Genomic DNA, 26,807 nt, shown 5'->3' with positions numbered 1-26,807 from the left:
TTAACACAGGGAAGTTGTGAGAGATGCACAAGAAATGTGGGGCAAGGCCATATTGGTGGTGCCAGGTTCTTTAACCTGGCAGACAGTTGGCAACTGATGGTTTGGGGCAGGCGTACGGAATACGTCATAGGATTAGAAGGTGGAAGCACAGAGAGTCGAGAGACCAGTTAGGAGAGTCTAATGCAGTATTTCAGGTAAGAGATAATAAAGGCTTGCAGCAGAGGGACGGCACGAGGAGAGGCACAGTTCAGAGAGGATCGACAGTGACTAGTGCCTCCCACTGGAGAGAAGGGGAGGAAGGCAGGAAGGGAGGGAGGGGCAGGGAGAGGGAGAGGAAGGGAAAGGGGGAGAGGAGACGGGAGAGGGAGGGAGGAAGGGAGGTAGAGAGAGACCCCACTGACAAGAGTCATATACACGAATGGGTGAGTCACAGGAAGGTGATGGTTTAGGTTTTGGATATTAGTCAGCTGCGGTTTAGGGTGCATCTCGTTGCCACTTCCCCTTTTTGCATTCCTCTTTTTTTCAGGGCCACCTCCACTTCCCTCCATCTCTCTCCTCTAAGTAATTGAGCTTTCTATCCTCAACCTGACCTACGTGTACCTTAACGCTCCATTTCTGCTTCCCCTAGTACTCTCACAGCCAGGATGTCACAGGTCAGGTCCTGGGCTGTAGGATGCTCCTCCCGCCAGATGCCATGCAGTCTTCGCCTAGGCAGCTTCCATGCTTGCGTCCCCACAGCTCTTTGACCAATAGGCAGGCCCTAGAGCTGGGACTCGACTCGCTATTGGTTGGCCGAGCCATGGTGAGAGATGGTGCGGTGCCGGTTCACTGCACTGGTGAGAGCTGTGGGAGGTTGTTAAGGCGACCGTTCGTGACGTAGCGCCACCAGGCCGAGCAGCTCCCAGATGATTGGCTAGATGATCGGACGATCCTTTCTTATTGGTCACAGGCTCATTTGGTTCCGAGCGTGCGTAAGCCGAAGATTCCTTCCGCTCCGCGTCTCCGTTGACTGGGGACGGGCAGGGCGCCGGAGCCGGGGTTAGGTGGCCTCTAGTGAGATCCGGAGGTGAGGCGGACGGCGGCCGCGAAGAGGGGACCAGGGTGGCCGGGAGCGGGGCAGCAGTAGGTGAGAGCGAGCTTAGGGCCGTGTTGGTGGCGATTCTCGAGCTCCGCTCGGCCCTGGGAAGGGGCGGCTGGCACCTCCTGCGGACCTGCCGAGAGCTGCGGTGGTGGCTTTGCCGGTGTGGCGGCCCTGTCCCCAGGGGACTGCGAGGAGACGTCCTTGAGTCGCGGCCGGCGGAGCGGCGGCCCGCACCAATGCCGGGGGACCCGGGGGCCAGGCCGGGCCTCAGCGGCGGGCGGCGGGGCGGAGCAGTGTTCGCGGGCCCTGTTGGATGCAGGCAAAGCCAGCTGCGCTGTCAAGATCATGGGGGCGGAAAGGGTGCCAGGAGGATGACCTTGAAGGCCCCTCGATTCTGGAAATGCTGGGGGCCTGGCGTTGGGGGGGGGCGACCCAGCCGGCTGTTCGCTGGGAGGACGCAGGAAGGTCCATCCGGTGCTGGCGTCCACGCCCAGGCGGTGCTGTTCGTCAGCACCTTTCTTTAAGGTGATGGGCAAGATCTCTGTAAATGCTGCGACTAACTCAGAGCCATGAAAAGAACGGTGTGTCCGGTTATTTCCAAGAGAAACATGTTGAAAGGAGCCCAATGTAGGAGGTCGCCTAAGGACTAAAAGGATTTTATTTTATCTTATTTTTTTGGTAAGGGATGTATACTGATGCCCTTTAGTCCAAACCTTTAGGTTTTCAGAATTGTTTGGTTATAGTTAGGGAAAAACTACCTTGGAGGTTCAAATATAGAGCAGTCAATTTCTGCAGTAAGCGGAGGTTGATATACTCCATGTTAAATGGTCGTTTGAAATATTTCGGGGCTTGAGCACATGCCTTCTTAGACTTGGTGCTGAAAAGTTATAGGAAACATTTGTTTCCAGGCCATGTTAAATAATTGGGCATAATATCAGCATCTCACAATGTAGAGAATGCGGTTTTTGTTTGTTTGTGAATTTATTTTTCTCTCCATGCAATGAAAGATTTTATGCTTTAGAGGTGATCTAGCAAAGGCCTGGAGTATCCATTGGGGGGGATAGATTGATTTTTTGTTGTTGTTGATAGATTGGATTTTGAGGGCCTGCTTTGTTGTGTCTTTCCAGAATTTATGATTAAGTTGGCATTAAGGACAAATGGGAATTAGTAACATGAAGGTTAAAAATACTGTGCAAAGATTAATCATTAACATATGAAAACTTGCATGTGCATGAGCATTTCAAGATGAAGAGTGTGCACACATGCGTGTGCACACATGTTCTTTTTATTCTTGTATGATTAATTTCTAGACCATGGATAGATCATCACATCTGTTGATATCCTTTTAGGATGACCCATATGAAATTGCTGATAAATTTGAAATTTGACTTTTTTACCCACAAAAATAGCAGTTTCCTATAGTTCCATTTGCTACTTTGTCAAAACTTGGGCACTCTAGCTTTATAGGTGAATGAAGAGAGATGTGACTTATAAATAGGTAGCATACAATAGAATTGGGTGTTTCCAAATTTCCTGATTTCCAGTGCAAGAAATTATTTTTTCCCTAGGATACAAGGTTGAGTAGCAGAATGCTAGATCCTATTGGAATTAAAAATGGCTCATTATAAGACAGGGTGTTTACCTTCAAAGAGACAAAACATACACAGCAATTAATTTGACAACAGTGTAAGATAGTATATAATCAAATGGTGGAATGTGTAGCATAGGAGGAGTGCTGAGTGGAAGGAAAGAATTAGCGTAGGATGCCAAAGCATCCTTTTCTGCAATTGTCCATGGTGGATGGTTTCTGTGGTGACTGGAATAGAGTTTGAGGATTCCACTGAATTTAGATTATCCATTCTTTTGAAGAATTTGTGAAATGTTCGCCACATACTTCAACCTGAACAAGCAAGGCACATGTTGCCTATTTAACTTGATTTTTAAAGTTTATTTTTATTGCAACATGGCATAAATACTGCCTATTGAATTTGCATGCGCTGTCCTGCAGCCTGCTGGTCCCACTTGAAACTGCTGATGAAAGTGGAAGGTTGTAGTCTGCGTCATTTAAATGCTTTGCATAATATGAGAAATGGGGAGGGTGCTCCTGAGAAATGAGATTGTTTATAATTATGGTTACATTTGACACACCTTTGTACATTCGGTTATTCAGTATGTATTTCCAAATCAGGTTCTCGTTCACAGGATCATGTGTAATTCTTTTCCTGAATGTTGTAAAAATGATTTTACACCCAGGAAAGAAGTGTCACAGAATTGACAATGCTACCTTTGAAATCTTTTTGAGGGAAAATATAATGTGCCTAATATATAATTATGGGTTGATAGTACTAAACCGATTGGTGATCAAATTGGTGTGCCTTCCTGCTAGCAGCTCAGATTTTTGTTCACTGAATTTTTAGCAGCTCAGATTTTCATTCGACAGAATTAACTTTAGTAGTGAAGGAAATGTTGACTTGATAGGGAATAACCTAAGTTGAGGAGTTTTTCTTTATCATGAAAGCATTAACTTTAGAATAAGTAAGGCTTGCAAGTTCCTATGTTATAGATCAATGACTATATTAGATTTTTAAAAAATCAGAATATCAAAATTATTATTATTATTATTTCGCCAGCAAACATGGGAAAGTTTAGTCATGGTAGTCATTAGAGCGAAATTATCTCTATGTTCTGTTGGGAATTTTTGAATGCTATAGACACCTACTTTGGTCAGCCATCCTCTTCTTCCAGTACTGTTTTAGTATTTTGATTAGCTGTAAAAGTTAGCTAGGAAAGACTTTTCCCTTATGACAGCAACGTTAGGGAGGTGTATTTAATTTCTTTTGGCTAGTGACGTTAAGCCATGTGTTTGGATGAAATGTTAAAAAGTGTGATGGGCTCCTCCCTTGAGGAGCTTTATAAACTAAGGTAACGATTTACAGAGGGCACTCAACAAGTGGGTTCTTTGGTATTTATCTACCTTTTGCATAACCAGAATCAAGAGGGTATTTATATGCATTTTACCTCAGGGTAGTTAGGAAATAAATGTGAATAGTTGTTTTTTGTTTTCTGCTTTATTGCTCTCCTTGGCTCGGATGATATGGGGCTGAGGTAGTATGTATTTGGTTTGATTTTAAAAGCCTGAATTCATACAATTGGTAATAAATAGCTGTGTTTAAGTTGGTTACTAGTGAATAATAGAGAATTTAAGTTGTATGTAAAGAAGTAATAACAGCAGTCTTCTTAGTTTAATTTTATAATTATTATTTTCCAAAATTATAAGGAGCACTACCAAATAGTATTATTTATATGTACAAGATGATCCTGTGCATACAAAACCAGGATTTACAACTTACTTTTTCTAAAAATACAATGAGCTGTATACTAAGTGTTGATATTCCTTCCAGGACCCAAGGATTCTGTAGCCACAATGTTGTCAAGACTTTTCCGAATGCATGGCCTCTTTGTGGCCTCCCATCCTTGGGAAGTTATAGTGGGGACAGTGACGCTGACCATCTGTATGATGTCCATGAACATGTTTACTGGGAACAATAAGATCTGTGGTTGGAATTATGAGTGTCCAAAGTTTGAAGAGGTTTGTGAAATTAATTTGACATTGATTCAAGTAAATTACATTTTCTATTTCTAGAGTATCTCCTTTTAGAGACCATATTATCAAAAAAGTTATGAGTAAAATATTTTAGCATTCATGAACTTAGCTCAAATTTCTATTTACTTATGCACTATGGAAATGTACTGGAAACAGTTTTCTACACAAATGAGTGTAATTGATTCTGCTTTGAAAACATAGCTTTTATAAGTGACTAACAGTGAAAATGATTGGCTTAAACTGTGGATTGTTTAAAAATTGGACTTAATTTTTAATTTGCATATTTAATATTTTTATTTGACTTGTATTGTGCCTACATTGATATTATCATAATACGTAAACAAATGATGCATACAAAATAACAATTCTTATTTTTGATTGCTTATTTTAAAAGCTGTAGCTATTGTGATATTTTTTTTCTCTGTCTCCCAATAGGATGTTTTGAGCAGTGACATTATAATTCTGACAATAACACGATGCATAGCAATTCTGTATATTTACTTCCAGTTCCAGAATTTACGTCAACTTGGATCAAAATATATTTTGGGTAATCACTTTATACACTTAACTCCTTTGTGTGCCATCAGATTTTTTTGTTTGCTGTGGAAATGCACCTGTTTGTTCAAATCGTGTGTATGGAAATATGTATATTGCTTAAAGTGTGCTGCATGCATTCAGTAGTTTCCTTATTACTGGGAGTTAGACATTCTGCTATTTGAGACTCTAATCATCTGGAGAAAATAATATTTCTTTTAGAATATCATTTAGGACTATATGTTATTTGTGTAATAAAAGATGAAGTTTTTTCAGCTTGTTGAATTTTGTCCTTTAGGTATTGCTGGCCTCTTCACAATTTTCTCAAGTTTTGTATTCAGTACAGTTGTCATTCATTTCTTAGATAAAGAATTGACAGGCTTGAAGTAAGTATTTAAAGCTTAAGTATACTTTTTTCAAAATATATTGTTAAGAACTTTTCTTCATGCTATAAAGTTATATAAATTTTCAGAAGTTTATAGAAAATCTGAGGGAAGTTTTCATATAGTCATTTAGCTAATTATAATGCCTGTTAATATTTTGTTATCCATGCTTTCTCACTTTTTTTAATACTTAAAGAAAACTTCTGAGATCATACTGCTTTATATCTTCTTTATGTCTAACATCTTTGCATGTCCTTATGCTAAACTTAACTATTTGTGATGGCTGTCTAGTATTCCCACAGTTCATTTACTTAATCCTGTAGGGTCAGATAGTTTGGTTATTTAATTTCCTCCATTAATAACACAGTGGTGAATGTCTTTGTAGCTAAATTTTTGTTCATATTCATAGTCATTTTCTTAGGATACATTCTTAGGATTGAGATCATGGCTGTGTTTGTTTTTAGAACTTTTGAGTGCCATTTCTGCCAGTTTACTCTCCAGTAAGGTTGTTTAGTTTAACCTTCCACAGTGAAAAAATTTATATATATTCTACTATTTCTCCATGCTAACTCAGTGAGTCATCGTTTACTAAGGATGATATTTTGGTATAAAATTATCAGAAAGTGGTTTTGTATAAATATTTTACATTTTAAACAAATGTTTTGAGCAACTGAAATTTAGCTTAGAGGATGTCACAGGAGTATAGGGATCCCTTTTGGACTGCAAAAGGTACCCGTACTAGAGGATTATACCATGTATGGGCGGGGGAAGTTTCATTTTAGAAAGTACTTTTTAAGCCTTATTTTTTCCTCTGTTAAATGTACCTCATCATCTTGGTTTTTTTTTTCCAGTGAAGCTTTGCCCTTTTTCCTACTTTTGATTGACCTTTCCAGAGCAAGTGCACTAGCAAAGTTTGCCCTTAGTTCCAACTCACAGGTATGTATTATTTATAAGACATAAATGTTAGTAGTATTCCCTTTTTTTTTCTTCAGTTTGTTTACAATAGGAAGGATTAATAGAGTTTCTTCATAGTCTAAGATTTAGGAATTGCCTACAATTGTAAGTTTGTCAGTCCTAAAACTGGTCTTCCTAAGTACCCCAGGAACTGTCCTATTTATTTATCTAACAGCGCAATTATAATTCCATAGCTTCTGAAATGTAGAATCTTCCCCATTTTCCTTTTTGAAGGTTTCAGAAATTAAGGTTATATTTGGACTTTTGGATAAATAAGAGTACCTACCTAGTGAAACACTGGCGAACAAGATAGGATCTAATGGAAGAGTCTCAGAGTAGATTTCTTTCTAAACCCCTTGAAAACAGTAGCATTATTTCCCACCTAAAATTTTTTGCTGTTCATTAGTCAGTCATGTTAAAGTCAGTTTTTATCTTGAGCTCAAAAGTCATGATTTTTAACAATCTTTAATAATCAGAATGTCTGAGTATAACATAGCATGTACTTCTGCCCTATGTATTTGAATATTTATGATCATTTGAGTAAAGATATGATTTGACAAGGATATGATTTAGGTTTCATAATACTAACATGGTCGCAAAAAATTTGCAACTAAAAACTTCTTTCCATGGTAACCAAAATATAAAATGTTATATAGCATTTATTTATGTGGGATTTAAATTATAGTATTAATGCACCACCTCAAAGGAATCTTTCCAAGAAATATCAGTGGAAAGGGAAAGAAGGCACCGTGTGTGAGTGTGTGTGTGTGTGTGTGTGTTTAAATCCTCTGTATTGTTCACACATTTTGCATTTAGAATGCCTATTAGTCTTATCATATAGTATATTTTATTCTTTGCTTAGTAACTTAGATATCAATGGAAGCCCTACATGCTCTCTAACATTTTTAGAAGTTATTTTGTACCTTACCCTCATTGATGTGTTTGGTCTGTGTTTTAGGATGAAGTAAGGGAAAATATTGCTCGTGGAATGGCAATTTTAGGTCCCACATTCACCCTTGATGCTCTTGTAGAATGTCTTGTGATTGGAGTTGGTACCATGTCAGGTTTGTAAGCAATTTTTAATATATTTAAAAAATAAGTTTGTAATAAAGAGAACTTCTCAGATTGCATTGGTTATTCTTAAGCTGACTTTTAAAAGTCTAATACTACTCTTAAAATTTTTTAATTGTATGAGTATGTGGGTGTAGTTGATCTTATGTCTGCGCTAATATAAACTTAGTAGCAGGTTATCGGTTTATTTTTCATTCTTGCCATCTTCTCTTTCTGTGTTCCACTCTTTTTGATGACTGGTTTTTTTTCCTTTAAAGTTTATTGGGGTGACAATTGTTAGTAAAGTTACATAGATTTCAGGTGTACAATTCTGTAATACATTATCTATATCTCACATTGTGTTTTCACCACCCAGAGTCAGATTTCTTTCCATCACCATATATTAGACCCCATTTACCCTCTTCTAGAGCCTCCCACCCCCTTACCCTCTGGTAATCCCTAAACTATTGTCTATGTCTATGAGTGTTTGTTCTTTCAGTTGTTTGTCATGTTCTTTTGTTGTTTTCGGTTTGTATACCACATATCAGTGAAATCATATGGTTCTCTACTTTTTCTGTCTGACTTATTTCGCTTAGCATTATAATCTCAAGATCCATCCATGTTGTCACAAATGGTCCTATTTCATCTTTTCTTACCGCTGAATAGTATTCCATTGTGTATATATACCACAACTTCTTTATCCATTCATCTATCGAAGGACATTTTGGTTGTTTCCATGTCTTGGCCACCGTAAACAAAGCTGCAATGAACATTGGAGCACACTTGTCTTTATGGATAAATGTTTTCAGATTTTTTGGGTAGATACCCAGGAGAGGGATTGCTGGGTCATATGGTAATTCTATTTGTAATTTTTTTGAGGAACCTTCACACTGCCTTCCATAGCAGCTGCACCAATTCCCACCAACAGTGTATGAGGGTTCCTTTTTCTCCACAGCCTCTCCAACACTTGTTACTGTTTGTCTTGTTGATGATAGCCATTCTGACTGGTGTGAGGTGATATCTCATTGTGGTTTTTATTTGCATTTTTCTGATGATTAGTGATATTGAGCATTTTTTCATATGTCTATTCACCATTTGTATGTCCTCTTTGCAGAAAGGTCTCTTCAGGTCCTCTGCCCATTTTTCAATTGGGTTGTTTGTTTTTTTGTTGTTGAGTTGTATGAATTCCTTGCATATTTTGGATATTAGCCCCTTATTGGAGGCGTTGTTTGCAAAAATCTTCTCCCATTAGTTGGTTGCTTCTTTATTTTGTCGATGGTTTCTTTTGCTGTGCAGAAGCTTTTAAGTTTGATATAGTCCCCAATCTGTGTTGTTTTTGTTTGTTTGTTCTTTTGATTGGTTTTTAACTAAGATTGTATTCCAAGGCTTTTCTGGAAAGTACCTTCTAGCCACTGCTATTGTGTAAACTGAATTAGTGACTTGGTTCCTTGGAAAGTAGGGTGACGAGTTTTGTTTTAATTGCCATGTAGAAGACACTGGAAGAGTCAGGAGTTGGACAGAGCTGTTAGATCCACCTAATAGAATGGTTGGGAAGATTTAATCAGATAGTATGTATTATAGTAAATTCTTAATTGAATAGTAGAGAAGTAGATGTTCAATATCAAACATAAGACTTCATTATATAGGACAAAAATTATGGTCTGGCATGGAAATTTGCCAGAATAATATAATGTTGTTGAGGTTTTCTTTCTTTTTTTCTTTTTTTCTTTTTTTAAATTGGGGAATAGTGTGTTTTTCCAGGACCCATCAGCTCCGTGTCAAGTTGTTTTCAATCTAGTTGTGGAGGGTGCAGCTCACTGGTTCATGTGAGAATCGAACCTGCGACCTTAGTGTTAGGAGCATCACCCTCCAACCACTGAGTAAACCGGCTACCTGAGGTTTTCTAATAAGACTAAATTTTTATGGCTTTCTTTTGAAGTTCACACTTAAATACTGTTCACTATCGTGTTTCCCCGAAAATAAGATCTAGCTGGACCAGCAGCTCTAATGCGTATTTTGGAGCAAAAATTAATATAAGACCCGGTCTTATTTTAATATAAGACCGGGTCTTATATAATATGATATAAGACCAGGTATAATAAATACAATATACTATAATATAACATAATATAATACCTTATATTAATTTTTGCTCCAAAAGATGCATTAGAGCTAATGGTTTGGCTAGGTCTTCTTTTCGGGGAAACACGGTAGTATTTTCAGGGCTTTAGTGCCTTCTATAAGGGGCCTCATTCTTTCAGAAGTAAACTATCTAACTTTTAAGAGAGTAGTTGTAATTATTAGTTGAGATCTCTTCACTAAGTAGTGTATTAAATATTTAATGTTTCTTACAACTTTCTGAGGGAATTTTTTTTGTTATTTAATCTGTCATTCAACAAGATTTTATGTAGCAAAGAAGATATTTTTTAAATTATTTTTTTAATGTGAATTCTTTAAAATCTCTTTGGGTACAGTTTTGAGTTTTGACAAAGACATAGTCATGTAACCACCACCACAATCAAGAAAAATGTTTCTGATTAGGTGAAAACATACCTATGTGATTTTATTCAAGCCAAAGAGTATATAAGAAGATGAAGAGGGATTAGCCAGAAACCAGTAGTGGGCCATGAAACCAAAGATTATTCATTTGAAACTGATGTGGAAAGCAGTAGAAACTGATGTGGAAAGTAGGGTAATGAGTTTTGTTGTGATTAGTCAGAGAAGTGATTAAGTTTGTAATTGGAGAAGCCAGTTAGGAGATATTTACTGCTATACAGAAATGGTATAGTAATTAGGGATTTGGCTTAGGGTCGATAAAAGGGATAGATTTAACATACTAACTAGGAAGTAACCCTTTGGAAAGCCAGTATAAAAAAGAAAAAAGTCTTCAACTTCCTAGAAGTATATAGATTAGTGCTCTTTGTATATACTAGCAAAGTGGCTTAGAGATCCTCCTTGGGGCAGAGTAAGGAAGAATACCTGGAGAATACATGGCAACAGTAGTTAACGTGATACAGAACGTAATAGCAGAGTGCCAAGTTGTAAAAAGCATTGGTTAGGTATGGTTTTGATGGTCTCAAGTTTGAGAAGATTATATTTGACTAGTATTTAAAATGTAGGTTGTTCATAATGTTTTTGTTAAATGTAATTTTGTATTCTCTTGAATTTCTATATATGGGGTAATTGCTATAGTTTTTTAAAAATATAGTGCTTGCTCTTGTTCTTTTATTTATTTAAATGATCTATTACAATTCAGAAAATAAAATAAAACTGAGTTTTTTTGTATTATTCTAGTTGGCAGTTTTTATAGAAAAGGGAATCATTTTTATTTTTATTTTGAAACATTTTTATATTTAATATGAATGACATCAGAAATATGTTTTATATTCAAGTTTATTGGTACAGTGAGGGAATAGGATTTGGTAATCTAAAGTCTTTTCCAGCTCTATAATTCTGTTACCTTCTAGTTGAGAAGATTACTAAATGACACCTTAAACATTTTATGTGGAACGGTTAATTTTGAATCTTGTTGCTTTTTTGCATTATATCATTTTCCAAACAGATCAATGAAATTAACCAAAATATAAGAATGTCAGTAGATATCATAGAGGTTATATTGAAATTAGAGATTACGCAAAATATTTATTATGATACTATATCAGAATGGCATAACTGGCAGTATGTTTTACTTTCATAAAAAGTCCTTGGTCGACAGGCGAATTCCTTTTGTGGTAACTAGTGGGGTTAGATCAATAGCATAACTGTAGAGGGATTGCTCCATTAGACACCCTTATCTCAAAACTACTACCATGTTAAAAGGGGGATTATCAGATGTGTATTAAGTGTTACCACCGTGCCTGGCATTGTAAGGTTGGGGACATGGGAGAAGATAAGGTCTCTGTCCAGGAGAGTAATTCCTCTGTGCTCTCAGGCTTTGTATCACCTGAGTTCCTAATTCTTTTTCTAGTAGATGGCAAAGAGATTAATGTACTGATATTTTCATGTATTTATCTACCTATGGGAAGAGTCCTTGTCATCAAAATATACATCATCAAAAATACACATACTTTATTAATTGTACATTTTATTTTTCTCTAACTAGGGGTACGTCAACTTGAAATTATGTGCTGCTTTGGCTGCATGTCAGTTCTTGCCAACTACTTTGTGTTCATGACTTTCTTCCCAGCTTGTGTGTCCTTGGTTTTAGAGGTAAGAGAAGTTCTTACTTATGGTATTAGTAGAAGAGTCATATTTCTCATTATATCAGTTCACCTAAATAAAACCAGTACCTTCTAATGTAACACTGACTTACTTTGTAGCTTTCTCGGGAAAGCCGCGAGGGTCGTCCAATTTGGCAGCTCAGCCATTTTGCCCGAGTTTTGGAAGAAGAAGAAAATAAACCAAATCCTGTTACTCAGAGGGTTAAGATGATTATGGTAATTACATAGTTTCTTTCTCCCTTCAGTATCTTCGGTTCCAGTGTCATATTCTGCTTTTCACTTTTGTTTTCTGTTTCTTCTTTTGTCATCTTTCTACAGGTTTTGGCTCTTTCACTGATGTTTCTTCCCCCCCTGTATTTTTTTTTTCTTGTTTCTTCTTTCTTTAAGTCTCGTAGTTTTTATTAGTGTCTTTCCCCTAAATAGATTTTTCAAGTTCCTCCACTTCCTCTGAAAACCTATTCTTTTGAATGTTTTTAGTAGTTCATTGGGGCCACTGCTTTAGTTAGTCACACAGCAAGCTTGGGGTTTTCTTTTCAATGGTAAGGAGAGGCCATGGAAGATAGTGTCTGGTTATCCAGTTGCTAAGGATGGGAAGTTTAGGTTTCATTGATATATGGAAGATACATAATTTTTTAAATTTTATTTCAGTCTCTAGGCTTGGTTCTGGTTCACGCTCACAGTCGCTGGATAGCTGATCCTTCTCCTCAAAATAGTACGGCAGAAAATTCTAAGGTTTCTTTAGGATTGGATGAAAATGTGTCCAAGAGAATTGAACCAAGTGTTTCCCTCTGGCAATTTTATCTCTCTAAGTAAGTTTACCTAAGGCCTGCTCTGTTGTATGTTAATCATGGTTCTCTGTGCTGCTAAAAGTTTAGGTTGTGCCTTTTATGTTTCTGAGTAATAACATTTTAATTTGCTTTCTTTTATTTAGAATGATCAGCATGGATATTGAACAAGTTATTACCCTAAGTTTAGCTCTCCTTTTGGCCGTCAAGTATATCTTCTTTGAACAAGCAGAGACAGAATCTACACTCTCATTAAAAAACCCTATCACATCTCCTGTAGTGACCCAAAAGAAGGTCCCGGATGATTGTTGTAGACGTGACCCGATAGTGGTCAAAAATAACCAGAAATTCCATGCCATGGAGGAGACCAGGAAAAACAGAGAAACGAAAGGTAATTTCTTCCTCTCTTCATTTTCTATTCTTACAATGCTGATTTGTCAAGAAGTTGAATCCGTTTTAACACTTAGGTTCAGTGTTGTGAGATTTCTTTTGATCTCTTCAACAGCTGAGGTTATAAAACCCTTAGTGGCAGAAACCGACACCTCAAATCGAGCTACGTTTGTGGTTGGTAATTCCTCCTTACTCAATACTTCACTGGAACTAGAGACACAGGAACCTGAAATTGAACTTCCCAAGGAGCCTCGGCCTAATGAAGAATGTCTACAGATACTTGGGAATGCAGAGGTGAGGAAAAGAACATAAGTGAGCTTGCTATCCTTCTTAAGAAAAGGAGCTTTCTTATTAAAGTAAGGAAGTTATAGCTACTGAGTACCTACTAAGTTCTAGGGACCGTGTTGCATGGTTTACAATTACTGGTCTTATTTATTCCCCACAACCTTGTGAGATAGGTGGAATTATCTCCATTTTTTAGATGAAAAAGCTGAGGCACCAGAAGGTTTAAGTATTTCTCAAAGTGATGCATCTAGGAAATGGTAAGGCTGGGATTAAGAGTTTAACATTTACTGACTCAAGAGTCCATATTCTTTCTACTTTATTACTGCTTATCACAGAGATGAACAGCCACTGCAGGCACATATGTGTGCTGAGGCCTAGAAAAGATTTATTAACACAGAAATGAGCCTCAAAGATAGAAGAAAGCTTATTTTTTATATTTTTATTTTTTTAAGTAAGCTTGATGCTCATAAGGAAGCTTTCCCTTCTGAAATTTGAACAGGGCGTCCTGCACATGTGACATGTGAGTCCACTGTGCTTTCGCCTGATACTGTGTTCCATCCATTTCTGCTTCATCTGGTTCATTCTTTATGAGCATGTGAGTGAAAAGAAAGTTGTTTGTTTTTCTTTATCACTTTCCTTTCCCTCATTCCTATTAACGTGTACCAATATCTCAGCTGTCTTGCTGAATACAGGATTAACAAAACTTAGAGTGAAAGTGTCAGAATTTTAATTATGGATTTTTTTTTCCCTGTATACCTTATTTTTAAAATTTAGTGGTCTTATATTTGTTAAGTTTTTACCTTTTTTTTATAAAGAATTTGCTTTCATTTTGATATTCTTATGCCTACTGAAGTCATCTTTACAATTCCAAAGTCCTTTGGATTCTCTTGTGTTTTAGCTCTATCGATTGTTTGTATTACATGGTTTATGTAGAATGAATAATGTGAAATATAGTTCTTCAAGTCTTTAGTCATCTCTCTTCCTCAACCCCTTCCCATTTTTTTTTTCATTTCTTTAGAAAGGTGCAAAATTCCTTAGTGATGCTGAGATCATCCAATTAGTCAATGCTAAGCATATCCCAGCTTACAAATTGGAATCTCTGATGGAAACCCATGAACGAGGTGTATCTATTCGCCGACAGTTACTTTCCAAAAAACTTCCAGAGCCTTCTTCTCTCCAGTATCTACCTTATAGAGACTATAATTACTCCTTGGTATGTCATTTTCTTGATTTGAGAAGGTTTGCTTTGTAACTTTCTAGTTTTATAGCTTTAGTCTTTAGATTTTCATAGTTTTTTTTTTCTTGACTGGTCTTTTATATGTACATAGTTCTATAAAATATTTACCTTTTTAAGCAATTTTGCTGTAATTCTGTATTCTGCTTGTGCTATAGGTCATAGAAATTCAAAATACTTTTCCTGTTTATAGATACTACACAAATATTTTACTCACTTAAATACTTTTAAAAGTAAATAAAAATTTTGTTTAAAAAGTACACCATGGGGTTAAGTTTGAAAAAAATTATTAATGACAATGGCTGTGTATTTGCAATATAGATTTTCACTTGGTACCTAACTTTACCTTTTAGGTGATGGGAGCTTGTTGTGAGAATGTTATTGGATATATGCCCATTCCTGTTGGAGTGGCAGGACCTCTGTCCTTAGATGGAAAAGAATTTCAGGTTCCAATGGCAACAACGGAAGGTTGTCTTGTGGCCAGCACTAACAGAGGCTGCAGAGCAATAGGTGTAAGTTGGCATTTATATATAATTTATCTGTTTTAGGATACACCCTAGGCCAGGTGATGGGAAGAGATTTGGGGACAATCAAGGACACCTTTTGGGACATGCAGCAGTGTTTTCAGGATTAATATGTGCTTCTGTAACATACTTTGCATAGCTTGGTGGCGGTGCCAGCAGCCGAATCCTTGCAGATGGGATGACTCGGGGCCCAGTGGTACGTCTTCCTCGTGCTTCTGACTCTGCAGAAGTGAAGGCCTGGCTTGAGACGCCTGAAGGGTTCAGACTGATAAAGGAGGCATTTGATAGCACCAGCAGGTATGTGTCTGGCTTTGTAAGTGCATTGTTTATTTCAGAACCAGTGCCATCTTCTTTGATCACTAAACATACTGTTAACATATTGCCTGCTTAAAGTTACGTAATAGCAACTTTAAATCCATTTATTCAAAATGAGTAATGTGAATGCTTAGCTTGGGGTGGGGGAGCAGAATGTTTACCTAAATGAATACCTCTGTAGAGGGAAATTAGAAAAATAGAGTGAGAGCTAGTAAGTTTGTGTGTTGGTTTTACAAGGCTCACTTTGATTAGACTGTTATTTTGCCCTAGAAGACTTTTGACTTAGAATTGCCCTAGAGCCAAATTGCAGGATAAAAAGATTTTGGAAGCAGGACAGAAGTAAATAAATAATAGTGTAGTAGATTGAATACAGAAAATTAAATTTATAAAGAAGCATAATCAATATGTGATAGTAGTTCAAGCGTATATGCTTGTTTGTATTTGGACTTTTAAAGTTTATCTCTGATGAAATGACTCCCTTCTTGCAGCACATAAGACTGAAACAGAGTTGATTGCAGTATTCTAATACAACATTTAGTTAAAGAAGAAAATACATTAATAAGTAATCTCCATGAGGTTTCTCTTACGTGTAAAATGAACCAACTAAACTAGATTTTAAAATAACTTACATCTTAAAAAAAAAATCTTTGCTTCTTTTGTTGATAGATTTGCACGTCTACAGAAACTTCATATGGGTATGGCTGGGCGCAACCTTTATATTCGTTTCCAGGCAAAGTCAGGTGATGCCATGGGAATGAACATGATTTCGAAGGTGAGCATGGATAGACTATAACAGAACTTGAAAGTGATTATCCCAGGAGAGGGGAAGTCGGTGTCAAAGAGACAGTAGTGGGGAGCAGATTCACTGTCTACTCTGTGTCCTCACCATGTACATCTGTTTACTCAGAGTTAATTTATTGAAATATTTTTTTTGAAAGGTAAATACTGATGTAACTCATGTTATATGAATCAGGCATTTGTTGATTGGTGCTGTTTGTATTTGATACATTTTAGACGTGGCATTATGTATGTTCTGGGTCTACTGAGCAGTTGGTAAGAATCTTGGGGTTAGCACTCTAAAACTTTGTCATGTAAAACTTGAAAGCTGACCTCTTTTAGAGACTTTAAATCTTATATTTAAGAGCCAAGCTCATGTATATAGTCCATTTATTTTAATTATTTCCTTATAAGAAGATTGTATATGGCTTACATTTTATTCTACTGATGTTACTTACCAGACACAAATGTAAAATGTTAATGTCAGTTAGGCTAGCAAAATTTAGTTTTTGGTTTACCTGTTTATAAAGACTATTCAGAGAGAGTGACTAAATTCATAATCTTTAAAAATTGCCAATAAACAGTAGTGCAGTAGTTCCTCAAAAAAATAAAAATAGAATTACTATGACCCAGCAATTACACTCTGGGTATATATACCCAAAAGAATTGAAAACAAAGTCTTAGATATTTGTACATCTGTGTTCGTAGCAGCATTATCCACAAGAGCCAAAAGTCAGAAGCAACCTAAGTGTCCAATGATGGATGAATAGATAAACAAAATGTGATATATACATACAATGGAATATTATTCAACCCTGAAAAGAAAGGAAATTCTGACACATACTAAATGCAGATGAACCTTGAGGTTCGCTTGCTAAGTGAAATACTCTGGTTACAAAAAAGATAAATTGTGTATGATTCCCACTTATGAGGTACTTAAATTTGTTAAATTCATAGAGATAGAAAGTAGAAAGGTGGTTGCCAGAGGCTGGGGAGAAAGAGGGCAGGGGAGTTGTTATTTAATGGGCATAGAGTTTCCGTTTTGCAAAATAAAAGAGTTCTAGAGATTAGTTGTGCCACAATGTGAATGTACTTCAAACTATTGAACTGTAAACCTGAAAATGGTTAAGATGGTAAATTCTATGTTATATGTATTTTACCATAACTAAAAAAAATTTTTTTTAATTGCCCACAAGTATGTTTTGGGTTATTGAGGCGTTATTAATTAATTTCACTTAACTGGAAGTTTCTGGAAGTCTTGTTTATATTTTATGTAATGTAAATTCCAACAATTTTCCATTAACAAGATGTAGTTTAATGTTTAATTTCTCTTTACAGGCTTGGTAACTTGGACTTTTAGGTAACAGTTTAGTAACCAGAAGAGGGAATTTATTATTCATTCATCTTGAGTTGGGTTACTCATTCCTCAGTGACATGAATATGAGTATTATATTCTTATTGAGTATTTTTTAATATTCTTGTCTACATTCTCTTCCTTAATCACTACAAAAGGTTCATTTTTGTACCTAAAGAAACACATTAGGAATCTATACCTGGCAGAAATTAGTCACTCATAGTTATTTAAACAGCTGTTACTTTTGTGCTTAGTTTCTTTGAAGTATAGTTATTAGAAATATTACAGTTATTATAGTTATTGTATTTAGAAGTATTAGTATTATCGATACAAATAAAGCCTCTGATCTATAAATAATTTTATGCATTTTAATGTAATTTTGTTGTTGTTGTTAATAGGGTACAGAGAAAGCACTTTCGAAACTCCATGAGTATTTCCCTGAAATGCAGATCCTAGCAGTTAGTGGTAACTATTGTACTGACAAGAAACCTGCTGCTATAAACTGGATAGAGGGAAGAGGAAAATCTGTTGTTTGTGAAGCTGTCATTCCAGCCAAGGTTGTCAGAGAAGTGAGTGATTTGATTAAAATATTTTATTTTGTTAATCTTTAACTGGATCGAAAAATTGGAGAAAGGAGTATTAACATTCTAAGTAAAGTTTAATATATGGGTGTATGTTTTATGTTAAAGATGACTGTTTTGTCCTGTCTTGCCCATCTATCTGCCTGTGGCATTTACAGGAACAAACTTAACTGATATTCTTTTTATTGAAGACAGGGCGTAAATGGGGCTACATCTAAACTCCCTTGTGTTCTGGAGGTACGGATAGGTCTGGGTAACACAGTCCTGAACCTCCTGGGGGAAGATGTAAAATGTGCACCACTGTTTTCTAGGTATTAAAGACTACGACAGAAGCCATGGTTGAGGTCAATATTAACAAGAATCTGGTGGGCTCTGCCATGGCTGGGAGCATCGGGGGCTACAATGCCCACGCGGCCAACATCGTCACTGCCATCTACATCGCCTGTGGGCAGGTGAGGGCTGCAGCCTCCACTTCTCTTTTATTGTTCTAAGGAAGAGAAGTTACATATTTTTCCTTTTATTCTTTTTTCAGGATGCCGCACAGAATGTTGGTAGTTCCAACTGTATTACTTTAATGGAAGCAAGTGGTCCCACAAATGAAGATTTGTATATCAGTTGCACCATGCCATCTATAGAAATAGGAACTGTGGGTGGAGGGACCAACCTGCTCCCCCAGCAAGCCTGTTTGCAGGTATGACACATCAGGCGCAGTCCAGGGACCTTAAGCCTAGTTCTGACTCACTGCGATTCTCTGTGTTTCTACCTGACATTGCATATCACTCACCTCTATATTTTAGCTGATCTTTTCATCCTTTTGTTTCCTACCATCCTACTCTAACGTGTCTAAGTAAGCATGTTCAGGCGTATGCTCACTAAATTGAGAAAGCAGATAAAGAGAGCAAATGAATATTCATCTGTCTTGAGTGCACTACCAACCGTGCTGGGGGTGTTATGTTAGTTATGGGGTCTACTTTGTCAGTACTGTCTGTCAACTTTTGGAAATTTACTACTTTTAATGGAGTCTAGTTCTATTCTAATGTCATTGTAGTTGCCCTGATTTTAGTTGCTTGAGTAGGAAAAGTTGTTGCCCTGACTTTAAGGGTGAGTCCTGTTGTGTCTCTCTGTGGCTGCAGATGCTAGGTGTGCAAGGAGCATGCAGAGACAATCCTGGGGAAAATGCCCGGCAGCTTGCCAGAATTGTGTGTGGTACAGTCATGGCTGGGGAATTGTCACTGATGGCAGCACTGGCAGCAGGACACCTGGTGAAAAGTCACATGACTCACAATAGGTGAGACTTAAAGATTTACTTGACATGTTTTCCCTGTTCTTAAAATATGCAGTATAGCAATCTATTCCGATACAATAGTCCCAACTTAAAATTCTGCATTCTTGATATATTGTATATCTCCACTTTTTTTTTTTTTGCCGTAGGTCAAAGATAAATTTACAAGACCTCCAAGGAACCTGCACTAAGAAGGCTGCTTGAATAGCCTGACTGCTCTGAACTGAAACACGGGTGTTGGGGTCTAAAGGACGAACATAAAATCTGTGAATTAAAAAGCTCAATGCACTGTTTTGTTGAGGATGAATAGATGTGATCAGTTAGGTGACTGCTTGGTGGTTGGCTGTTTCAGAAAAGTCTGAGGTCTTTCTTTCCATGCAGACTCCTCAGAACTGAAGACAGTTTAGTGCTTTATGTGCTGTGCCCTTTGGAAAGATTTCAACATGAATGTTATGCTTTAAAGCATCACAGGTTGTAATCTGCAGCTCATTTCTAAAAGAGAATACAAGCTGGAAAAAAGTGTTTTCTTTTGATGAAATTAATGGAGTTCATGGTGATCAGTGTGAGACTGACCGTCCTCCCACTACCCCCACCCCGGCTGAAAATGAAGTTTTAAATTATATTGTAGCTGACGAAACTCCTGATTTCCTAGTTAATTTATTAAGCCGGGATTGTAGAATTTTAAGAAATAAGAGCTAAGTTTATTTTTTGTAAACTAATCCTTCATTTGGTGCTGGTCTATTTTGATTTCTTTTGGAGTAGCCAATGTGATTCTTCAGAAGGGGACCTCCTTTCTTCAAGGGAAAAATTATTATTATTCCCCAGCTACAGAATAATGTGCTAAGCAGTGCTAAATAGTTCTCTATCAAGAAAACAAATCACTGCATTTATGTCTGCAGGCTATTTATTCAGAGAGGCTACTTGTCAAAATATAAATGTTTGTCTAGATTGGCTATAACAATCTTCCAACATAAGGCTTTAAGAAACAGAGTTTTGTGCTCTGTATTAAAGATACAAGAACTCTTAATATTGCTTAGATAAAAGTGTTTATCAAGCACATACAAGTCTGATCTTTCTCAAAACTCAGAGGGTAGAAGACTCAAGTTTGAAAGAAAAGTACCATTTCTCTAAGACAATTGATTTCTTTAAAAGACATTTAATTTACCTGAAAAGAACTAGATAGTTTTTTGTAAAGAACTGTATCAAATCTCTATATGTTGTAATAAGACTTCTTATGCTAGGAGTTTGTTGAAAGTGTTCAAGAAGTAAACAGACTTGTATACTGGTAAAATACTCTAAGCTTAGACCAGAGAAGATTGTGCTCTCTCATCATCCAGGAAGCCCTGGCTGGCTTGTCGAGCCTAAGGAAAGTGTGAGTCCGCCTTCAGAGCTAGCAAAGGCGCCCTATGAATGGCCCTGGAGGAGTGTCCTTGTTCCTGTGGCCAGGAGGTTGGCGACTGAAACACACAGGCCTTGTGATGGATCCATCAAAGCTCTTAGCTTTCTCAGGGGGTCAGCAGAGTTTTTGAATGTTAATTATTTTTAATGTACAAGTTTTGTATAAGTAATAAAAAAAACTCCTTATTTTGTATTACATCTGATGCTTCAAGTGTTGGTCTTGGAGAGCTGATGGCTCATGTAGAAGATGGACTTTGAAAAACATTCCAGTAATGCCATGGCAGCATGGAGAGCCTCTGAATGATTGAGTCTGCAGTATTGTTGTGGAAGATTGACTTTTTCTGTTGTCTGTAAAGTTTAAATTGCTTCTGTTGTGACTGTTCAGCCAGTGACTTATTTATCTGAACTTTTCATGGAAGTGGCAGTGAAAAGTATGTTGAGTCTTCATTTTGGTGACTATAACCAATATCGTCATGCTAAATTAATGTTTTGTACAATTACTAAATTGTATACACTTTGTTATACTTTTTTTCCAGTTCCAGTAAATTATGCAAAGGAAGTTAATACTGATAAGTGTAAGCAGTAACCTTTTGTATGGATTAACCCTCTGCCTGAGGCCTGGAAGCTTGTAAAGTCTGGCCAGAGTGGGAACCTATAATTCACTCTAGATGTCCTATGACTATCATTCTCCATTATATTCTCCAACTCTACAACATTAATGGCAGGCTGGTGTTATATGTGCATTAAAATTATCTTAGTTTGATTAGTTCAGATTTATCTCAACTGGACTTTTGGATATTGGGGTTGTGAGGGTTAGTTTAGAGGAAAAGGGCATAACAATTGGGCATCCAAAACCAAATGGCCATTGCAGGTGTTCATTTAAGCTGTATCAGTTGAATTGGAGCAAACAGCTTAGTTTAGCTGACGGTGGCCTTTTTAAAAGCTGATTCCCATTTACTTCAATTATTGACTACACTTCTGCTATAGTTAGAGGTGAAAAGATACGTATGAGGCACTGAGAACCAAAGCCCAGAGAGTGGAAAAGCAGTTTGAATTTTTCTTCCAAAATAATTTGTGATCATTTGTATGGTCCGCCTCCTCCAGTGTGGAGCAGGCCTGAAGGATTTCCATCCCCTTTTCTGCATAGGTGATTTCATGAGCACTGAGGTGCATGTGGTAGGACAGGACTTTGACTTTACTCATCTTAGGAGAAAATTAAATCCAAAGGAAACATCTGAGCTCAAACAAAAGGATGCAGAGAAGCAAAACACATCAATACAAATCCATCGTGTATAGAAGGTTAAAATATAAGAGCAGTAAATTCATCATAGGAAAGTTTTTTCAAAACCAGTGTTTCTCTAGCTATCCTATTCTCGCCAAGACTGGAATTTGTTAATAAACTTGACTCAATCAGCGATGATAATTAATGGAAAACCTCTACAGTGGAAACCAAGAGAAGATGGCAGGTGATTTAGTTTACAATTATATTGTAACATTCCTTTTTCACTGTAATGCAACATGCTTACTCCCTCCCCCGAACCCCCCTTCTCCTCCTGAGCAAGTTTGAGAGCTGCTGATGGAGGTATGGGCACTCTTCTGCCAGGATAACAGTTGTTCCCTAAGGCCAATAGAGAACCTTGAGCTAACAGCTGGAGTTAGGGAGTAAAACACAAAAGAGTTAATCCAGTGTTTCTCCAACTGCAGTTGCAATATACTCATTTGGAGGACTTGGCTCCACCCCCAGAGTTTCTTATTCCCCTGGTCTGGGGTGGGGTCAGGACTTGGACAACGCGCTGCTGCTGCTCTAACAGTTGTGGATTTCAGTATGAGTGGACTGGTATTACAAAATGAACGGTATTAGAAAACTTTATTCAGAAGCACACAATTGGAAAACACCATGTAGAGATCAAGTGGTTAATAAGAATTAGAATTAATCCTAGAGAAATATAACAACTAACTAGAAAGTATGTGATTTTGGTGTTTCTGCCTTCCACCGATGACCGTCCCCTACCCTCCCCAACACTAGACATCTCTCCACATCTTCAACAGATGGAATGAATTTTAGCCATTCATTCCTCTCATTCTACCCCTTGTTTCCTGCTCTCCCAAAGGGTCAAATAAGAGTGGGGGACAAGGACAGACAGATCCGGATGGCAGAGTAGATAAAGCATGCTTTCTTCCGTGAATACATTAAAATTACAACTAAATGATAAAAGTCGACCTGGAGAACCATCTGACATCTGCCTGAACAGAAGTTTTATAACTAAGGATATAAAGAAGCCACAATGAGACGGGTAGAGGTAGAGACACGAAATGGTCCCAAACCTCCGGTGGTTGAGAATCAACAGGAATATCTCACCTATGGAAGTTTCCCCAGGGAAGTGAGGGACCCCCGTCCCAGCCCAGAGTACTGGTGCCAGGAATAGGAGCCCCCCACAACATCTGGCTGTGAAAAACGGGATTCTGACCATCCAGGTGGGAATAAAGGCTGCGAGAAACCCCTAAGTCATTTTAAACGGCCCATGCACAGACTCACTCGCTTGAAGGTACTCACCCTGGTCTCCAGCGGAGGGACGGTGACTCGAAAGGATTTGGAAGTACGCGGGGCAGCAGACAGGTGTGTGGCTGCAGAGCAGGGGCTGGAGGACAGTCGCCATTTCCTCTGTGAGGGAGGATTCTCCCATGCAGCTGGCAGGCAGGCGCCATCTTTCCTGTGTTGAGCCCTCCTCCTCCACAGCCAAATCTGAATCTCATTGGTCTGGTGAACTCTGCTAGCTCCCTGACCTACCAAATTCCCCCAACTCCACTTTCTTGAGAGCAGCCAACCCTGCCCACACTGCACTCTTTCTTGGAAAACTATCAGAGTCTGTGGGACCCAGGCAGGCAGCAGCTGGCTTCAGAGTGCTCTGAGCGTTTTGCAGAGTAGCTCCAGGCTCAGCACTAGCACCAAACCAGAGTCTACATTACCCTGGTGACCACAACTCTTCCCACTAGTCACTCCGAGACCCTGGCTCACACAACTTGCATACCCCATGAGGCTTTTATCACTGGCTGAACCTTAAGGGAGTGGGCAGGTGGCAGTAGACCTCAGGATGTTCTGGCTTTTTGTGGAGCTACCCCAGGCCCGGTACTGGTGGCAGCTGTCCTTGGTTCACAGCATGGCCTCTCCCACGAGCCTCCAACTTGAGCATAGGAAGCGAAAACTACAGATTGCTTTGTAGCCTCCTACCAGGTAGTCCTCGGCTGGTCACAGGCAGTGGCTGCCCTGGGTTTGCACCGGATCCCCTCCCAAGAGGCCCCAGAACCAACATACTTAGAGGTTGGCTTCAGACCACAGCAGAGCACTGCCCAATTAGCCCCACAAACTGCACACAAAAAGGGTGGTCTCAATAGGCACCAGGCCCACTGGGGCGAATTCCAGCCTGTAAGCTATGGATGTCACCAGACTTCACAGCCAATCAGCCTGAGGGTCAATACCACCCTATGATATGCCAATAGCAATCAAGGCTCAACTAACGGGCACACACAACCCATGTAAGGGACACACCTGGAGCACCCAGAGCAGGTGGCTAGGGTGACTGTGCCAGGGCCCCATAGAGCACCTACAACATAAGACCATCCAGCTGAGACCGGGAGACATAGCAGATCTACTTCATACATAGAAATAAACACAGGGAGGCAGCCAAATGAGGAAACAGAAATATGTCCCAAATAAAAGAACAGGAGAAAACTCCAGAAAAAGAATGAAATGAAATGGAGGCAAGCAATATACCAGAGACAGTTTAGAACACTGGGTATAAGGATGCTTAAGGAACTTAGTGAAAACTTCGACAGATAGCAAGCATAAGAAAGGACATAGAAACAATAAAAAAAAACCACACCAGTCAGAAGTGAAGAATATAATAACTGAAATAAAGAATGCACTAGAAGGAATCACCAGCAGACTAGATGAAGCAGAGGATTGAATTAGTGATTCAATACAAGGTAGTAGAAAACACCCACTCAGAAAGGCAAAAAGAAAAAAGAAATGAAGAAAATGAGGCTAGTTTAAGAGATCTCTGGGACAGCATCAAGTGTAACAACATTTGCATCATAGGGGTATCAGAGAAGAGAGAAAGCAAGGGATTGAGAACCTATCTGAAGAAATAATGACTGAAAACTTTCCTAACCTGGTGAAGGAAATAGATATACAAACCCAGGAAGTGCAGAGTCCCAAACAAGATGAACCCTAACAGGCCGACACCAGACACATCATAATTAAAATGCCAAAGGTTAAAGACAAAGAATCTTAAAAGCAGCAAGAGAAAGGGAACTAATAACTTATAAGGGAGTCCTCATAAGATTGTCACCTGATTTCTCTACAGAAATTTTGTAGGCCAGAAGGGATTGGCACAAAATATTCAATGTGTTGAAAAGCAAGGACTTACAACTAAGGGTACTCTACCTAGCAAAGCTAACATTTAAATCGAAGGACAGATAAAGAGTTTCCCAGACACAGTATTACAAGGAATGCCGGAGGGACTTCTTTAAGATGGAAAACAAACAAACAAACAAACAAACAAATGTTCAAAATTATGAATAAAATGGTAATAGCAATTTATTTATTAACAATTATTTTCAATGTAAATGGATTAAATGCTCCAATCAAAAGACACAGAAGAGTTGAATTGATAAGAAAACAAAATCCTTATACATGCTGCCTACAAGAGACTCACTTCAGATCGAAAGACACACACAGGTAGAAAGTAAAAGGATAGAAAAAGTTATTTCATGAAAGTCAAAACAAAACAAAACAAAACAACAACAACAACAACAAAAAGCTGGGGTAGCAATACTTATACCAGATAGACTTTAAAACAAACGTATAACAAGAAACAAAGAAGGACCCAGTAATCCCACTTCTGGGTATTTATCCAAAGAAACCCAAAACACTACTTCAAGGGGACATGTGCATCTTTATATTCATTGTAGCATTGTTTACAATGGCCAAGATGTGGAGGCAGCCTGGGTGTTCCTGAATGGATGAGTGGATAAAGAGGAGGTGGTACATACACACAATCGAATATTGCTCGGCTATGGAAGGGAATGGGTTCTTGCCACTTGCGGCATGGATGGACTTGGAAGGTATTATGCTGAATGTCAGGCAGAGAAAGAGAGATGCAATGTGATTTCACTTAATGTGGAATCTGATGAACAAAATAAACAAACAAAAAACAGAAACAAACTCATAGATAAAGAAACCCTTCTGATACTTGCCCGATGGGAGGGTGGCTGTGGGTGGGTGAAAAGAGGGGAAGGAATGAAGAAGGACAAGTTGGTTGTTAAAAAGTGGTTATAGGGATGTAGAATATAGCATAGGGAATATAGTCAATAATATTGTGGTAGCATAGTACAGTGTCAGATGGTTGCTGGATTTATGGTGATCACTTCTTTAGGTATATAAATGTTGAATAAGTATGGCATACCGCTGAAACTAATATAATATTGTATGCTAACTATATTAATTAAAATCTTTTTTTAAAAAAAAGAGTGGGGGACAAAAGCAACCCAGTAAAGTCACCCTGCATTTGAAGAGGTTTGTACACACCACTATCCACTCACCATTCTCACCTCACCCACTCTATTTCCAAATTTGACTCCATTGCACTTTAACTTCCCAGCACTGCAGCCCTGGAGCAGCATTACCCAGAAGTAACACACTGATTACATAGACCATTCCAACTGCTTAGTTCTGAAGCCAGTTGGCAGCGAGCATCAAAGGGTGAGGCCTGTGCCAGCTGCTAACATAAAGCACAAAGGCACCTCGAGGAAACTTGGCAAGAAATCATGGGGAAGTAATGCAAAACAGAAGGGCTTTGGTCACCTAGCCTGTTAATCATGGACCTCTGCTTTCCTGTCACTCGCAATTTGAAACGGTCAGCAGAGCTTAGTGGGTGGGGTAGCGCTGAGGGACATTGAGAACAATGCTGTCTGTCTCCACTCTTAAATCAGCTGGAATTGTATGTTAGAAGTGCTGGACACAATAAGGCAAATCCAGAGCATTGTTAGTCTGAGAT

The 26,807-nt window shown here is 38.3% G+C and overlaps 1 protein-coding gene across 2 annotated transcripts; it reads left to right on the top strand.

Annotated features, from left to right (window-relative positions):
• Positions 1-931: 931 nt before the first annotated feature.
• HMGCR (3-hydroxy-3-methylglutaryl-CoA reductase) lies at positions 932-21,315 on the top strand. 2 transcript variants are annotated; one of them, XM_019728133.2, is made up of 20 exons: positions 932-1,066; positions 4,483-4,670; positions 5,121-5,232; positions 5,518-5,605; positions 6,454-6,538; positions 7,515-7,620; positions 11,709-11,815; positions 11,926-12,042; positions 12,475-12,635; positions 12,758-13,002; positions 13,117-13,295; positions 14,305-14,499; positions 14,874-15,032; positions 15,184-15,341; positions 16,026-16,131; positions 17,889-18,059; positions 18,383-18,523; positions 18,604-18,762; positions 19,205-19,359; positions 19,503-21,315. In XM_019728133.2, exons 2-20 carry the CDS (start codon positions 4,506-4,508, stop codon positions 19,555-19,557), a joined length of 2,664 nt encoding a protein of 887 aa, XP_019583692.1. In that variant the 5' UTR covers positions 932-1,066; positions 4,483-4,505; the 3' UTR covers positions 19,558-21,315. The 2 variants fall into 2 exon arrangements, with proteins under 2 accessions (XP_019583692.1, XP_019583693.1); XM_019728134.2 differs by having other exon boundaries at positions 1,005-1,126.
• Positions 21,316-26,807: the final 5,492 nt, after the last annotated feature.

The sequence above is a fragment of the Rhinolophus sinicus genome, linkage group LG03, assembly GCF_036562045.2.
Source record: "Rhinolophus sinicus isolate RSC01 linkage group LG03, ASM3656204v1, whole genome shotgun sequence".
NCBI lineage: Eukaryota > Metazoa > Chordata > Mammalia > Chiroptera > Rhinolophidae > Rhinolophus > Rhinolophus sinicus.
Note: the sequence above shows the minus strand (reverse complement) of the source record. Positions and strands in the feature narration are given on the sequence as shown.